Genomic DNA, 17,608 nt, shown 5'->3' on the forward strand with positions numbered 1-17,608 from the left:
AAAAATTGGTGGATTCATGCCATATTTAGACTAGATAATGTTAAACAATGAAAATGGGTATCAGTCCACTCTGTGACACACACAGAACACAACTGGGAAGAGTATGCAAATATTAGCGTTGTAGCTCTTATCATGGGACTGACTGTGAAATCCCCTACCAGTCAGTCAATTGTGTGTATTGACATTCAAATTGCACTGTACAGCTTTACCTAACAGTTGGGTATCAATTAAATGGGATATCAGTCTACTCAATGCAATACCCAATATATTTTTCCCCAATGTCCTCAAGAGTTATCAGACTCCAAAACATCCACTCAGTATTGTTTTTCCTCGGGAATAGTGTTCAATACACATAGGTTGACAATAAATGTGGCTCAATTCACAGTTGTTTCAGAGTCCCGCAATAAGAGCTACGACGCTAATGTTTTTTGGGTGTCACTGAGTAGACTGATACCTTCATTGAGCAACAATCCATAGGTAAGGCTGTACAGTGAAATAAGAATGCTGCCAATGCAATTCTAAAGTATATTGCATCCAGTGTGATTTCAACAGATTTGTGAAATTAACAAATGGTCTTTTGTTGATTTTTATATAACATTCCAACCTCGTTTAGCATGATCTATGGCATAATTATATTTGTATTAATTTGCATCACTGTCAGACACTTTTATTTTGAAAGCTAACCGCAAATTCCACTCTTGTGGCTCATCCTTATTGTTGCTAGATACACATAGATGGGTCTGACCATCATTAATGAAATGATACATGTTATAAATTAGGGTTGTTTTAGATGATGACACCTACTGAATCAATTTGTCGTTTTGCTATATTTTTGGAGAACAATGTTTGCATCCATGAGCTAGCTAGCTTTTTTTATGACCAGCACTGTAGGTGCACGAGACAACTTTACCAGCATCATAGCATACATGTCAATGAATCGTTGTGACATATGAAATACGAGTGATAGTGTAATCAATGTGTAATAACTACGTAAAAAAAAAATATTAAGGCGTTAAATTATGTGATGTGCAGTCATATTCAGGTCCTGATTGGTCAACAAGTTTATTTGACACGTCAAATACTGACACGTCAAATACGTCTATCTTTTTTGATATGCAAACGGCCTCCCATAGAAATCCTGGTTGAGAATGAAACAGAACAAATGAACACCAAAACAGCACTGCAAGTTAGTGAAAGAAATAGGTTTTGATTGTTTTTTACTGGTAATGGAGACATACGTAAATGCCAACAAAATAACTTTTTGGTCAGTGTGGTGTGTGTGTGTAACCTTTATTTAACTAGGCAAAATAAAGTGTATATAGCTAGGTATCATCATCTAACGATGACATTTTGGGCTGATACTGATATCCAATATTTTCCTTGCCAAAAAAAATGATACCTATAACTGATATATATTTTTTTAGCAGCCTTTAAAGCATTCTAGTACAGTTAAATAGTTAACACACACATGGGCACAGCGGTCTACGGCACTGCATCTCGGTGCAAGAGGCATCACTACAGTTCCTGGTTCGAGTCCAGGATGTATCACATCCGCCTGTGATTGAGCCCAGCGTCTCCCGGGTTTGGCCAGGGTAGGCCGTCCTTGTAAATAAGAATTTGTTCTTAATCGACTTGCCTAGTTAAATAAAATAATAAACATGTAATCCGTTACTCCCCAACCCTGGCTGTAACGTAACAAAATGTGGAAAAGGTCAAGGGGTCTGAATACTTTCCGAATGCACTGTACATTGTGTTTGTTTATTTCTCACTTACCATGGTGTTGCACTACTTCCTGGCTGCACAGTTTACCAGCCCTGCTGACCTCACGAGCAGATTAACAGCTGACCTCCCCGTGTGATTAGACCAATGGCTGGGGGACTGTGGGGGTGGGTGGGGGGGCCTCTGGTCCGCAGCTGAACAGTAGGCGCCCTGCCAGTTCGCCTTGACATCACCGGAGAGGCACCACAGCACCAGCTTTGCCACTCAAAAATCTATCCTGCTTCTTTTTTTTTGTTGATAGCTGCTCGTTATATCTCATGTGGAAGATGATCTGAAACTGAGAACAAATACTAGCATCTCTATTCAGGTATGGTTTAGTTTGTTTCTTTCTTTTGGCAGTTAGTTGTGATGACTCTCCTTAATGTACAGACATGCATACCTCCATCCTCTACTTTCCTCCTCTGTTTGTATTTTTATAGTTTCCCTGGTTGTTCTAAATAATTTCCTTCTCGTGTTGGTCTGGTTATATGGTGGTTGTTGTAAGGTTACAACTAAAAAAGGGACTTTTTTTTTTTTTTTTTACAGTTATGTAACTTTTAGTAATGGGCCACACATCTCAGAATTGGTGAAGCCCCATCTGTGTAAAATCAACACATTCATGAAGATGTTAAACATTAGTGACACATCATAAATGTTGCATCTCAACTATTCTACAGATAAGGGTTTATTATACATCTCTAGATTTTCCTCTACATCATTCGGAGTGCAAGCCTTAATTAGAGCTGTTGATTACAATGCCTTGGGCAGTTCATGGTCTACTGCACTCTGGAGTCAGAGTCGATATTGACGTGTTCCAAAATCCTACACGCAGCGCAGCACGTCTGCTGCTACGAGCTGTTTGGCGGACCAGTAGAGGATAGAATGACAACACAAACAGTAACAGTGACCACAAGAAATAATAGAGACTTGCCCAGGGTTTATTTGACCACATCTGGGGAAAAACAATTACCTAAACCCTCGTAACTAAGAGAAAGACCGTAATCTCCTCAAAATCCATCACCATGCTCCTTGGTTGTTCCCAGATTAATTTAAAGGGATTAGTCATAATCCTGGATGTTTAATTAGATCCAGCAGAGACCGATGATATCACACGACGCACGTCACATTAGAATGATCTGAAAGGTCATCGGGTTGGGATGAGAGGGGGAGGAATGATGTAAGAAATTATACTGAGGGAGAGGTAACCATCTGGTGGAAGAAGTCCCTCCGTATCAGAGATCTGTCATACACCCACTGACCCACAGCTGGATTTAACATTCTAGCAATCCCTCAAATTTCACATACAGTGTATGACTAAATTATCAGGACAAAAGGAGGTAAGTTCAACCAGTATTGCATGGTGGAAGAGTTTCATTTAGTCTCCTCTTTCCTCTGTGGTGGTGGTTGTTAATTGTGTGACAACTCTCAATCAGATTTTATTGCTTCAACAGGAACACGAAATCAACTTCCTGAGCCCTCGGCAGCTCAGCTGCCACACAGAGCACAGGAATCTACAGTAGTCTCTGTGATGGTTTCCACCATGAAGTGCAGCAGGGTGACATTACACGAGCCCCATAACGGAGACTACAGGAGTCCTATGAGAATTGCCCCTCGCAGAAACTCTATTCCCCCAACAAAGGCTCTCACAGCCAAACATCTCCTGGCATACCCTAGACCACCCCCAGAGTCAACGCGCTTTACCCCATATCCAAAGAAGGTAACTATTGCAGAGTCCATTTCATTCATTTGTGTTTTGGGATATTGTTCAGTGGGTTGTGTTTACACTGGACACTCTGTTTCCATCACAAATACATTGTAGATAATGTATGTAATGTACAAGTCAGTCAATTGATATATTTATATGTATATATATATTTTTTTTAGGTTGTAGCAAAAACCAACATGGCCGTGATGATGCTCCACTCCAGAAGAGCCTCTCTCTTCCCCAGCACAAATAACTTCCCAGCTCTCCCACCCCAGCTAGTCCCCTCTGCATCCCCCCAGTCACATCCCAAGAGCCCAGCCACCCATAGGGTTGTTGCAGGATTGATCAGCCGGGAGGTAGACACCGGCCAGTACATCATTCCCACTGAGGAGCCAGAGGAGCCTGTCACTGCTCATCATGCTCACCGCAGACGCCACCTCAAGCGTTTCAGCTCCAGGTGGTACTCAGGCGCTCCTTCTGGTGGCCCCTTTGATAGCACCCATAGTCCCAACCAAGGCACAAGTGGTGAGAACAAGCCCCACAAGCCGCGCTGCAAACTTCTAGGTGAAGGGAGGCCAAATTACGGTACCGCCAACAAGCAGCGTCAACGCTACGTCACCAAAGACGGGAAGTGCCAGGTGAACCTGGGCCCCATCGAGGACAAGAGCCGTTTCCTCTCGGACATCTTCACCACTCTGGTGGACCTGAAGTACCGCTGGTTCCTCTTTGTCTTTACCATGTGCTACATTGTTACGTGGGTGGCCTTCGCAGAGATCTACTTCCTAGACGCCTGGCTGAGGGATGACGTGGCCCACGTCCATGACCCGCAATGGCAGCCGTGCTTCGAGAACGTGGACAGTTTCATCTCCGCCCTGCTTCTGTCGGTGGAAAGCCAGAGGACCATTGGCTACGGCTCCAGATTGGTGACGGCCAACTGCATGGAGGGAGTGGTTCTCCTCATGGCCCAGTCTATCATTGGCTCAATCATTGACGCCCTCATGGTCGGCTGCATGTTCGTCAAAATCTCCAGGCCTCAGAAAAGGGCCCAGACTCTGATCTTCAGCAAACACTGTGTCATATCGGAGCGTGACGAGAAACTCTGCCTTCTCTTCCGCATTGGAGACCTGAGGGCGAGTCACATGGTGGACGCCAAGATTCGAGCCAAGCTTATTAAGTCCAGACAGACCAAGGAAGGGGAGTTCATACCACTGGAGCAGTCAGAGATCAACCTGGGCTACGATACTGGAGGAGACAGGCTTCTGTTGGTTGAGCCTCAGACCATCACCCATGTCATCAATGAAAGCAGTCCGTTCTGGGAAATAGGGGCTGAGCGTCTGACAAGGGAGAGATTTGAGATCATCATCATTCTGGAGGGAATCGTGGAGGCATCAGGTTGGTTGCCTTTGAATGTTAGAATGTGATATGTCAAATCATTTGAACAAGTTTTAATGTCTTCATGTCTGTGACTGTAGCATAAGAGCTAGATATGTAAAGATGAAACATTTCATAATTGCCTTGCTGTGCTGTCTCCTTTGTGTTGTAGGTATGACATGCCAAGCCAGAACTTCCTATACTGAGGAGGAGATTCTGTGGGGCCACAGATTTGAATCCTGCATGTCTCTGGAAAAAGGGTCTTACCGGGTGGACAATGGTGCATTTGATAAAACCTTCCCAGTACATACCCTCACCCTTAGTGCTAAAGAGAAGAGTGATGAAAAAGAAGATGAGGTCCTCTTTTAGATCAGTACTATACACACTGAGCAAACAGCCCTTGTATTAATGGAATTTCAAGGCAAATACTTGTGAATGCCTAGGTTTCCCTCCTTAAAATTAACTTTCCTGTTGTCTTTAATATTGTGGACAAACATTTCCAAGAATTACATATTGACATGCTAATCTACAGTGCATTCGGAAAGTATTCAGACCCCTTGACTTTTTCCACATTTTGTTACATAACAGCCTTATTCTAAAATGTATTAAATTGTTTTTTTCCCCCCTCAATCTACACACAATACACCATAAGGACAAAGCAATTTTTTTTTTGTCAATTTGTAAATATCACATTTACATAAGTATTTAGACTCTTTACTAAGTACTTTGTTGAAGTACCTTTGACAAAGATTACAGCCTAGAGTCTTCTTGGGTATGACGCTACAAGCTTGGCACACCTGTATTTGGGAGTTTCTCCCATTCTCCTCTGCGGATCCTCTCAAGCTCTCAGGTTGGATGGGGACCATCGTGGCATAGCTATTTTCAGGTATCTCCAGAGATGTTCGATCGGGTTCAAGTTAGGGCTCTGGCTGGGCCATTCAAAGACATTCAGAGACTTGTCCCGACGCCACTCCTGAGTTGTCTTGGCTGTGTGCTTAGGGTCGTTGTCCTGTTGGAAGGTGAACCTTCACCCCAGTCTGAGGTCCTGAGAGCTATGGAGCAGGTTTTCATCAAGGATCTCTGTGTACTATGCACCGTTCATCTTTCACTCGATCCTGACTAGTCTCCCAGTCCCTGCTGCTGAAAAACATCCCCACAGCATGATGCTGCCACCACCATGCTTCACTGTAGGGATGGTGCCAGGTTTACTCCAGACGTGACGCTTGGCATTCAGGCCAAAGAGTTCAATCTTTGTTTTCAAGGCCCTTCTCCCCTGATTGCTCAGTTTGGCCGGGCGGCCAGCTCCAGGAAGAGTCTTAGTGTTATCCAATTCTTAACTTTAAGAAGGATGGAGGCCACTGTATTCTTGGGGACCTTCAATTCTGCAGAAAGGTTTTGGTACCCTTCCCTAGATTTGTGCCTTCGACACAATCCTGTCTCGGAGCTCTACGCACAATTCCTTTGATTTCATGGCTTGCTTTTTGCTTTAACATGCAATGTCAACTGTGGGAACTTATATAGACAGGTGTGTGCCTTTCCAAATCATGTCTCGGGTGGACTCCAACCAAGTTATAGAAATATCAAGGATGATCCATGGAAACAGGATGCACCTGAGCTCAATTTCGAGTCTCATAGCAAAGGGCCTAAATACCTATGTAAATAAGGTATTTATGTGTTTTATTTTTAATACATTTGCAAAAATGTCTAAAAACCTGTTTTCTCTCTGTCATGGGGTATTGTGTGTAGATTGATGATTTATTTTTATTTAATCACTTTTAGAATAATGTTCTAACGTAACAAAATGTAGGAAAAGGGAAGGGGTCTGAATACTTTCTGAATACACGGTACACTCTTAACCAGAATTTGTACTTTGTTGACAGTGACAGCATTCATGTGGGTGATTTATAAAGAAGTTATCCAATCCTGGTTAAGTGTAGAAATGAGTATGCATCCATGACTCCATGCGTTGTTACTTTACAATACTGTTTATTTATCTGTGTCTCGTTTATGGTTTATAATGGATAGTTGTAGTTACGTGTTAACTGCTACCTGCTAAATCATAGAATTATGGCTCCTGCTCCCCTCTTGTTTTTTGTCAGTTTTTTTGTTACATCTTAAGTCTGTTTGTTTTAAATCAAATGTGCTAAGTACTGCACAAATATTGTGTTCCTTATTTGTAGTCACTTGTATTTTCATGGTGATCATGAATGCATGATGATGTAGTGATACAGCCATTATGATTCAAAATGTGATACATTTGAAGGATGTCAGTTTCGTTAATCTGTTTCTATATTATATGTACTCTATCCTAATACGCAAATGTATTACACATATCAGTCCTATGCAGTGCCTTGAAATGTGTCCTCCCACAGTTTTCAAATATGCCTTTTGACACATTAAACTTGGATTTTTGTCCTTTCACATAAAGTGACTCATGATTTATAGTTTATAATAGGTTCCAGCTCTGTATATCCAAGAAAAGGTGTGAAATACGCTTTTATCACATAAATGGCCCTCCCCTTGAGAGTACAACTCTACTCCAATGATCTACTGTAGTTGCTGATTTATCAATAGATTACAATAGATAAATTGTCAATTTGATTCTAACATACTCTTTTTTTTCTAACACTCCCAGTCCAGACATGCACAGGGTCAGTCAGTCAGTCATGGTGCAGCACCCCTGGTAGGAGAGCCATTTGCCTTGCTCAAGGGCACAACAGTAGTAATTCATAGCTGGGATCAGACCAGCAGCCCTCCAATTTCCTATTTTTCTTGCATGTAGCAACATTATTTGTTGGGCCATTGTGTCTTATCAGGTTTCTAATCTGTCCACAGGTAAGACAACTGAACAATACCATGATGTTTGGGCGGCAGGTAGCCTAGTGGTTCGAGCGTTGGACTAGTAACCGATAGGTTGCCAGATCGAATCCCCGATCTGTTCTGCCCCTGAACAAGGTCCTAGGCCATCATTGAAAATAAGAATTTGTTTGTAAATGATACTGTAACTTGACATGCTATGGACCATGGTATTGTTCAGTATTGTTTTTTTGGTTCAGTATAACTTCTACTGAAAATGCATTTCCACACTCAAGTCATGATATTAGTCCTTTCACATAAGGGGAAGCATTATTTGGTAGTTGAAGTTTTGGAAATATTTGTGCCCTAGTCATTGAGGAATCTCGTGCGTGTCTATTTCTATGGGCACAAGCACTGTTCATGACAAACTGTTCACACCCCTCTTGTTGCAGTTTAAAGCTATTTTCTTGCAATTCTATACATTTTGCCATGTCTGTGTATTCGAGTAAATGAAACATTACAACAAAATCTAGGTACAAAAAAAACAACTATCGCTGACATGGACTAGTCGATCTTGACATGTCTGCAAGTTATCGATGGCTCTCTCAGGTACGCAGTGACTACCACATGACAACAGGAAAACTGAAGATGCACTACCCAATTTCGAAATTGCACCTTGTGCATTTTACTAAACCCTTTTTGCCCTCAGAATAGCCTTTAAAAAAAATAATAATCCAAGCTTGATAATGAGTTGGTTATTTCAGTCGGCTGTGGAGTGCTAGGGCAAAAAAACAGGGGGACAGGACCGAGTTTGGCAAACCCTCCTCTAGGCTGGGCGTATAACGAAGTGGAACGCAGATTTGATTGGTTATTGTGAGCGGGCTTCTTCAACCTGCACACAGCCCTGAAGGATTTTGGTGTTAGCCAGCTAGCTGTTCTTCAACTATGGCATCTTTCGTTACAGAAGTCCTTGCTAGTTCTGGTAAACTTGAAAAAGAAGATCTCAATGGTAAAATAAGCAAGCTGTCACGGAAAGTAGAAGAAACTAAGGTAAGCAAGCGATTTAGCTAACGTTACCTAGCCCGCGAAATAATCAAAACATTCGGCTAACTTTTACACAAAGCTATCTAGCTTCGAAACAGTCTTGCTAAATTGTTATGCTATAACTACCCCGATTGGCTGTCTTAAGTAATTGTTAGCCTAACTAACGTTAGCTGCTAGCCACTTGCTAACTATGGTTAGGTAGATGCCAACAGCCTTGTTGGTGGCAGCCAGGTGTCCCATTGTGTGGTGAACAACATTACATTAGCGCGAGCAACATAGTGGAAATTCTGGAATCGGCGGGTTGTCTTCAAAATAAAAGTCCCAATTGAAACAGATGCAAACGTATAAAAAAAATAATCGAATCATGCCACATTTGACCCTTCGCTAAACCCCGCCCCAGAATATTTGAAAACCAATCGCAGCTTTGACAGAAACTGTCATCCAGTCCAACATTTCCGTACTCGTGCACAGTCAACTCCGACTTCTGTGGTTGCTGTCAACTCTTGCTCGACTCCCAAAACACGCTAAAATGAATGCGAGTACACAAACTCCACGTCATTATTGCCGAATGCTACTCGTAAGACTACGTTTGCGTTTTAGAGTACTGACATGAGCATGATGTTGCTCATTAACTTATCCTATAAAAGACCTATTTTGACTATAGGTGATGTGTAGGAACTATAACGTAAACTCGTACATCGCCTTAAACAATTGCCCTTATTTTAGCGCACCAAAAACGTAATACTTCCAGATCAACTGTAATGTAAATACCATTGTAAAGCACAATTTCTCCCCTTTCCAACAGAATCAATTACATGACCTAAACGCTGCCCGTTTTTGCATAATTCAAGCAGGCAATGAGCCCCGTCAGGTCTTTTTAAAAATGGCGGGTGGGGAAGCGAAACTAATGGTGATAGTGAGACTATCACTCGATCTATCCAACTTATCACCTTATTGCAGAGCAAGGGGAACCACTACTTCAAGGTCTCAGAGCAAGTGACGTCACCGATTGAAACGCCACTAGCGCACACCACAACTAGCGAGCCTACATCTCTGGCAACCGAACTGAAAGAACCAACGACCAGCCGGCTTGGGTAGAAACCCTAGATTTGTGTCGGGATTTATCTTGTGGAAAGATGAAATATTATGGATAAATTAATAAAAAATAACGTTTTCAATGAAAATGTACATTATTATTTGTCTCGGGCATAACACCCGTGCCAATATATCTTCAACACCAGCTTTTATTTTTAAGGTGAAACACCAATTCCACTGTTGCTCACGCTGTTGTTTACGACACACACGTCTAGTTGACTACACTAAAGTTACTAGCTAGTTACAAACTAGTAGCTATAACGTTACAGATAAGGATCATGTCAGAAGTAGCTGTACCAAGCTAGCTACGCTAGCGCCTTACACTTGTCTAGCAATGTGTTCTGAACTAGTTAGCTTAGTAAGAAGCTAGGTTACTAGTTTACTCTCGCACACTATACAACTTTTGGTCACTCGTGACCATTCTACCTAGACACCACTGTTCACTGTTGAATGACGTGACGTGTCATGGTAGTGCCTATGTACTCTGCCCAAATTGAAAAATAATGTATTGTGCCTCTTTTTTTTAACCAGGGGTATATTTATGCAATGTTGTATAGCTTTGACTCTTCTCGTCTCTGCCTCACACTTTGATTCTTTCCCTCAATCTCACCATCTGCGTTTCTTCCATAGGAAGAGGTATGTGACATTATTAACAAGAGGTACAATGAGTTCCTACCTAGCATGCAGGGGGCAGAGGCACTTATGGGACAGGCCGAAGAGGTCTCTAAAGAAATTGACATCCTCAAAAGCTGCATTGAGACAGAGGTAAGCTTCACTAACTACTCATGGGTCATGGTTCGCTTTGTGTTTTTGGAGGTGTTATTTGATTGACAGTTGGCAGAGATCTACTGTTGACTGTGTGTGTATACAGGTGCAGCATAATCTACATACAGCTGTGACGGAACATGCCAAGCTGAAGCAGCAGCTGGAGAGAAACACTAGTGTCATTGCCATGCTCAGGCACCTAGAAGAGGTAGCCTACATCCCTCCCAACTGTAGCTCTAATCTGGTCCCCACTGATATCTACACATGGCCCTGTTTCAACTGAATGTTATTTATAATAATGCACAGATTTAGCGCTTGAGTTCGGTCCCTATGTACCTGGCCCGAGACACGAATTTGGGATGATCGTCAATAATATCGGTACATGTCAAAGCATATTTACATGTCTTTCTGTTGTCGATTTAGTTTCACATTGCAATGGAGGAGTTTCACAAAGCCCTACTGGAGAAGAAGTATGTCATTTCGGCCACGCAGTTAGAAAAGGCCCGGCACAGTGCAGACGCTCTGAAGGTGTGGAAAGACTCTGAGCTGCCCCTGCTGAGAGCCCTCAGCTCAGAGCTCACTGTCCAGAGGGAGAACCTCATATACCATCTGGGGGATGAGTGGAAGAGACTGGCTGTCTGGAAACTGCCTCCTTCCAAAGGTAAAAAGACTCTCCCAGGCATTGTGTGAGGGGGTACCCTGGTCTGATGCTTGGTCTCCTAAGCACATGGCTTAATTTATTGACCATGCGATGTTAGTAAGTAGCAGGTAGCATTTTATTTGACTTATTGTGGTAAATTGCACTCTTCTAGTGATGGGGGGGGGTAAATCAATTGTTACGTGTTTGGATATTATATAGTATCGTTTCGACAATATCCAATATGATTTTTTCGCTAGTTGGCTGTACCTGCATAGCTTGTTATCCATCTTCTTCTTTTTAAATAAGAAGCCAATAATTTATTTCCATGACTGATCAAAACTGGTTTCTCATGGCTCTCTTGTCCCTATACAGCAGACATATGGTGAGCATTATGTTTGGAACATCGAATCGCAATAAAATCACAATATTGAAATGTATATCATATCTGCACCTAACTTATTGTGATAATATCGTGTCTTGAGGTCCCTGGCAATTCCCAGCCCTGCTTGATTCATGTTAACTCAGGTGAACAGTGGTACCGTGTTATGCCACCACAGACACTGATTGTGTGTCCATCTGTCCTCAGAGTCGATGGGGATGAAGTCGTTCCTGAAGATGGAGCTCCAGCTGACCCTAGGCGGGACCAAGGAGCCCCAGCAGAGCCCTCCCCCTCTGCTTTCCTGTGTCCTCCAAGCCCTGGCCATCCAAGGGGAACTCCAACACAAGATCAAACTCTTCAGTAAGACCCAGTGTCCAGTCAATTTAAAAATTACAAATAAATGTTTTACTGTAAAGCTGACTACATTTTATTGAAGTTGAACTTGTTGAAACCACCTTGTGAAATACCCCCTTATTATTTGAATAAGGATGATTTTCTGTTTGTATTAATTAGACTATTGAGTTTTAACAATGTGGACCGCCTTTGTTCTGTACATGCATTGTGAGGCTGCTTCCATAGCATCCTGTTAGTCCATCATGAGACAGCCAGCCTCTCCCCGCTCTAGGCCAAGTGCTGCTGAAGTACCTGCTGAAGCCCCTGATTACGTACCCCTCTCTGAACGTGGATGTGTTGGAGCAGCAAGGCGAGGGCATCCTACTCTCTCTCCAGTGTGCCGAGACCCCCGAGGAGCACCCAAGTCCCTCGCAGGTCTACACCAAAGTCCTGGTGGTACTCAAGACCCTACACACACACCTGCTAGGTAGGCACTCCTGGTTCCCCACACACAGATTAAGCCGAGTCCGAGACTAAAAAGCTACAGTATTTTAATGGAGAATCTCCATTGGTCATGCTTTTTAGTCCCAAGACTAGGCTTTATCTGTATCTGGGAAACTGGCCCATGGTCTTGTTTAGAAGGACTATTGAGTTTCAATTGAACTAAAAAATATCCTTTGGTCACAGCAAATATGAAAGGAGTTGATATGCCAGCCGACATTTTAGAGCTGTGCCATTGGCACTATAACGATGTGTCTTCTTTGTTTTGCTTTGCAGACGTATCCGTTGCAGATGTATCAGTTGGCGAGAGAAAAGTGTCTGTCATACTGGGAGACCTGGTATGGCAGGAGATGTCTCACTGCATCATCCATGAGTGCCTCCTGCACTCCATCCCAACCAATAGCAGTCAGCTTGAACAGTACAGTGTGGTATGTATCAAAGGCTAACCACGTACTCTGAATACACCCTTATCGGTCCCTCCAGGATTCTGAGATCAGAATTTTTGTCTCAAAATCAACAATTCCCCACATATTATGCAAAGGCTTGTAAATTTGACCAATGACCACACTATTTCTGAATCAAATAGCAAAATTCTCACAATATTATTGCACACAACTGACTCATCACAGCAGTACAAAAAGAGGGCTCCCCATTTCAACCAATCTCCACATTTACTGCATAAAATGGTTCAACAAAGCCACACGTCAACCAACTTTTTTCCCCTCGTCAGCAGATATGTGACAAATTAGACAATCTTTGCATTTCGCCATGCAAAAGGTCAGAATTGATGAAGCAATGCAGTTTGTTCCTGTTGGTTTTATTGAAGAGATACAAATAACTATATATTTTCTTAACGAATAGCTTGATATAGACTATGTAAAGAACATTAGCTGCAAAAACGTGCTAGAAAGGAGACTTTTCATTTTGTCATTCATACCACCCTGTACGTTTTCACCCCCAGGTGATCAAAGAGACTGAGGAGTTTGAGATGTCCCTGAAGGAGATGCAGTACCTCAGGGGAGACGCCACCGAGCTGCTCAAGTACGCCCGGGACATCAACTGCCACTTTGCCAGCAAGAAATGCAAAGACGTGATTGTGGCGGCACGCAAGCTGATGACCTCTGAGATGCACAACACCGTCAAAGTGTGTGATGTTCTCCTACAGTCTATCCATGGTCTTATCTGTGTGGTTTCTATTTATTAGGTACACAGTCACACAGATGACTCCCGATGTACAGTATGTGGTTTCTTGCCACTACAACATGTGAATGCATGCACTAAATCAGAACCTACAGATACCCAGAGAAAATTAACACAACTAGGACAGGTGAACTGCTTTGTATCTTGCACTGCAGGTAAATGCACAGAGGTTGGACTTCGACTGCACTTCTAACATAACTTCCTGCCAACAGATCACACCAGATTCTAAGCTCTCAGTCCCCAAGCTACCCAGCCCAGGCTCTGGAGACAACAAGGGCAAGCAGAAGGCCAAGAAGCTTGAGGCACCCCGGTTGGAGAACGAGAAGCAGCTGGGTGCACTGACACTGTGCCTGCCTGTGTGTCGCATCAGCGAGTCGGTGCAGCAGCTGATGGAGCTGGCCCTGCACACGCTGTCCGAGGCCGTGGGCAGCTCCAGCCAATGGTACGCTCTCATGTTACCCACTGCACATGATGACATAATATTAATAACTCTTCAGCTTTAGCCCAGTGTTTCCCTGAAGTTTTGAGTTTTGCGAAGATGACACCCCCCTCTCATTTGTCCCTCGAAGTGCTACCCAACTGTTCTTCACGGTGCGGAATATATTCCAGCTGTTCTATGATGTTGTGCCTACATACCATAAGTGAGTATATTCAGTTAATTTATACTATATTAACGTTTCCCCCCGAGACAGTCTGTCTCACTGACTTCTCTCTGTGTCTGTTCTCCAGAGGGAACCTACTCAAGTTCCCCCACCTGGCAGCCATCCAGCACAACAACTGCATGTACATCGCCCACCACCTGCTCACCCTGGGCCACCAGTTCAGGCCACACCTGCCCGACCCCCTCAGCGAGAGCGCTGCCACCTTCGTGGACCTGGTGCCCGGCTTCAGGAAACTGGGTACGGGAATGAGCGTGTCCCATGGCTTGCCGAGCATTAGAATGGCTACACTCCTGATGGGCTTTTGTGGGGGTTGAACTGCTGTTGTTTTGATTTCCAAAAAGGATGATGAGACCAAGGGAGATTTGAGACAAATCATCTTCTAGAAACATCCCAACTCCAGTTTTGGTGAAAGGAGAATACATTTCCAGCTATTTGACTCTGTAGCTGTGTTCCCCAGGCGCTCAGTGCTTCCTGGCCCAGCTGAACGTCCAGAGAGCAGAGATGCTGGAGCGTCTCTCCACGGCACGCAACTTCTCCAACCTGGATGACGAGGAGAACTACTCCGCAGCCAGCAAGGCTGTCAGGCAGGTCAGTGTTCAAGTGAACAAGCAGTATAGCTGAAAGAGATCTATAATTGTTCATATGATGACTGTAGCCACACATATGGCATTAGATCTCCAGTATTTTCAAAGAAGTTGTCTCAAATGGCAACTATCAAAGATTCTAGAATGGTGATTTAAGCATCAGTTAAATGGATAGTTCAGGGGAAATGTATGTTTTGGTCAAACTTTGAAGGAAGCATGATTAGCATAGCAGGAGGCCATCAATTGTTGGGACGATGCTAATTATACTAACTCGTGCCTGTGGCAAAAGTAAACAACGGATGATTGTGGATGTTGTCACGACTGGCCTACAAGACAACTCAAGGTAAGAGGAATTTGCCCCAAACAACTTTTGGCTGAACTATCTCTTTAAGCTTCAGATCAAAAGTTAGAAATGCTTGGCTTGTATCAACTGCACAGTTAGAATTCTTACAGGATGTGGTCACTGTTCCATCACTGAAAATGACTTGTTTCATTTGCAGGTCATCCATCAGCTGAAGAGGCTGGGCACAGTCTGGCAAGATGTTCTACCAGTCAACATATACTGTAAAGCCATAGGGACTCTACTCAACACTGCCATCTCAGAGCTGATTGCCAAAATCATGATGCTGGAGGTGAGGACAGGTTCTTATTTGATCATGTGACTTGTTTTCTCCATGATTTTACAGAGGGCACATTATTGTTAATCTTGGTTGAATGAGTGGTCTTCCTCATCCTATGGTTTCTATGCAATTTGCTCCTCTAGGATATCTCCACTGAAGATGGGGAGCACCTACACATCCTCTGTCAGACTATTATCGAGGAAGGACCCCTGGTGTTCATTCCTCTGCCTGAGGAGAGCAAGAACAAGAAGTACCAGGAGGAGGTATCCGTGTACGTGACAAAGTGGATCACCTTCAAGGAGCTGGTCATAGTGCTGCGAGCTAACCTGCAGGAGATAGTCGACAGGTACAAAAAAAGGGAGCTTCTCAAATCGCCATTAAAGCGATTTCATTTTCATCATCATAAAAAAGTAAATGTATCTATAGTAGTCGTGTGTACACTTTTGGAATTGTGGTTGTCGTTTTATTGGTATACCACGGATTACTCTGATTTGTCTTTGTTTCCTGTCTGAAGGTGGGCGGAGGGCAAAGGACCTCTGGCACTGGAGTTCTGTAGTTCTGAGATGAAGAGCCTGATTCGAGCTTTGTTCCAGAACACTGAGAGGCGGGCCGTGGCTCTCAGCAAAATCAAAGACTCTTGATTCTAACAGACAACCCTAATATGCGCAGCACTTTCCTTCACTGCTGTGGAAAAGTGTTCATTAATATCTTAATGCCTAGTTGTGAACTTAAATTCAATATATGCCATTGTATACGATAACTGTGGCATATAAAGTGCTGTTTTGAAATCCCAATAACGCTTCTACTTTCTGCAAAGCCATTAATACAATGAGGACAAGCTCTACCACATTACTGCAAAAGGCTAGGGCTATTGCCTTTCATGAAACTGTGTTTTCTTTCTCCAATATTTCATAAAGTTATTTGTACCTGAAACTGCAGTCTGAATGAGCACTGTGTGAACTTAAAAGTTCAGATGAGACATTTCTACATGTCTCTTCAACCATGATAATCCAAATGCTTTACTATTTTTCTTAATGTTTCGTGCTTTGATTTTTTGTTGTTGTGTACTTAGAAATTACATTGAGTTGATAATGCAGGAATATGGTTGAAGAAGTGCTGGTAGCTACATGGAGCAACCGGTACATCTATCAGTTAATGTGAGTTATGTGAGAAATTATAATTTCCTATCAAATTCAACAAGCTAGGGTAGTATTCATTAAATTGAAAAACTTTTTGTCTGTTGCAAAAATGTTGCAACAAATAATTTACTCAACAGTTTGTCACGCTGATGAGCGTTGTGTTAGTCCATGGAAGTTGTAGTACATTTACATTTTATGGTTTCTACTCATTGTAATTTCAATCCATATAGTCTGCGACGTGTTTGGCGTGAACTTCACATCTATAAATGATTGATTCTTCCATGCTAAGAAGTGGAGTGAAGTCTGCCTTTCTTTCAATTTATTCCAGACTTTTTTCTTCTTCTGAAGAACGACTGAACTACTACTACAACTTCCGTTTAAGAAAAAAACGGAATTCAACAGCGTTTGGAGTAAACTGTTTCCGGCGTAATAGCTAATTTGATCAGTTTTCGTTGAACTACGTTCCATGTGGAAATTTCCGGCTTGCGTTGACGTCATATTTATGCGTCTACATGCTTGTGCGCCAGCGTTTACATGCGGTTTAGCTGAATCACCTAATATTTATTTTTAAAACATTATTCTTGAATTGTTTTATTTAACAATGGAGAAGGGCAAACGACCAAACGTGTCCCCCAATAAAAAAATAAGAAAGAAAAACCCAACCGACACTATTGATCCGGTGAAGAACTTCGAGCGATGGAAGAAGAAATACAACAAGACGAAAACACGAGTTAAACAAGAGAAAAGACAGAAAAGGAGACCTGAATGGCAGGTGGAGAAAGAAGCTATTCAAAGGCTTGTCAACAAATATAACGAGGTAAGCAACGTTTGTTTTAGCCTACGAAGTAGGGCGAGGCTAGATGGCTAGATAATTGCCTAATAAATCAGACCGATACCAATTCATGGTATAACATTAGTCTGAAACAAAACAATACAAAAACGTAAGTTTCTTCACAGGTCAGAATGTTGAGTAAAATACACTTTAGTGGTTGTCTGTGCGGTTGGTCCTTCAGCTG

The 17,608-nt window shown here is 42.7% G+C and overlaps 3 protein-coding genes across 5 annotated transcripts in view; all 3 read left to right on the top strand.

Annotated features, from left to right (window-relative positions):
* The first annotated feature begins 1,914 nt into the window (after nucleotides 1-1,914).
* LOC118391057 (G protein-activated inward rectifier potassium channel 4-like) lies at nucleotides 1,915-7,214 on the top strand. Its single transcript, XM_035782033.2, has 4 exons — nucleotides 1,915-2,086; nucleotides 3,210-3,475; nucleotides 3,643-4,855; nucleotides 5,007-7,214. The coding sequence occupies exons 2-4, from the start codon at nucleotides 3,287-3,289 to the stop codon at nucleotides 5,201-5,203; spliced, it is 1,599 nt and encodes a 532-aa protein (XP_035637926.1). The 5' UTR covers nucleotides 1,915-2,086; nucleotides 3,210-3,286; the 3' UTR covers nucleotides 5,204-7,214.
* Nucleotides 7,215-8,448: 1,234 nt separating this feature from the next.
* Nucleotides 8,449-16,386, top strand: zw10 (zw10 kinetochore protein). 2 transcript variants are annotated; one of them, XM_035782031.2, is made up of 15 exons: nucleotides 8,449-8,680; nucleotides 10,400-10,534; nucleotides 10,611-10,742; nucleotides 10,958-11,195; nucleotides 11,761-11,913; nucleotides 12,179-12,373; nucleotides 12,664-12,815; nucleotides 13,349-13,531; nucleotides 13,800-14,029; nucleotides 14,157-14,228; nucleotides 14,317-14,486; nucleotides 14,707-14,837; nucleotides 15,334-15,465; nucleotides 15,597-15,799; nucleotides 15,968-16,386. In XM_035782031.2, exons 1-15 carry the CDS (start codon nucleotides 8,576-8,578, stop codon nucleotides 16,092-16,094), a joined length of 2,358 nt encoding a protein of 785 aa, XP_035637924.1. In that variant the 5' UTR covers nucleotides 8,449-8,575; the 3' UTR covers nucleotides 16,095-16,386. The 2 variants fall into 2 exon arrangements, with proteins under 2 accessions (XP_035637924.1, XP_035637925.1); XM_035782032.2 differs by having other exon boundaries at nucleotides 8,454-8,680; nucleotides 10,641-10,742.
* Nucleotides 16,387-17,061: 675 nt separating this feature from the next.
* The window catches only part of ddx10 (DEAD (Asp-Glu-Ala-Asp) box polypeptide 10), a 63,189-nt gene continuing 62,642 nt past the window's right edge, over nucleotides 17,062-17,608 (top strand). For both annotated transcript variants that reach the window (XM_035782029.1, XM_035782030.1), the window contains exon 1: nucleotides 17,062-17,409. In XM_035782029.1, coding sequence (XP_035637922.1) covers nucleotides 17,194-17,409 — 216 coding nt within the window. In that variant the 5' untranslated portion in view covers nucleotides 17,062-17,193. The remainder of the gene's footprint in view (nucleotides 17,410-17,608) is intronic.

This window comes from Oncorhynchus keta, chromosome 12 (genome assembly GCF_023373465.1).
Source record: "Oncorhynchus keta strain PuntledgeMale-10-30-2019 chromosome 12, Oket_V2, whole genome shotgun sequence".
Lineage (NCBI taxonomy): Eukaryota > Metazoa > Chordata > Actinopteri > Salmoniformes > Salmonidae > Oncorhynchus > Oncorhynchus keta.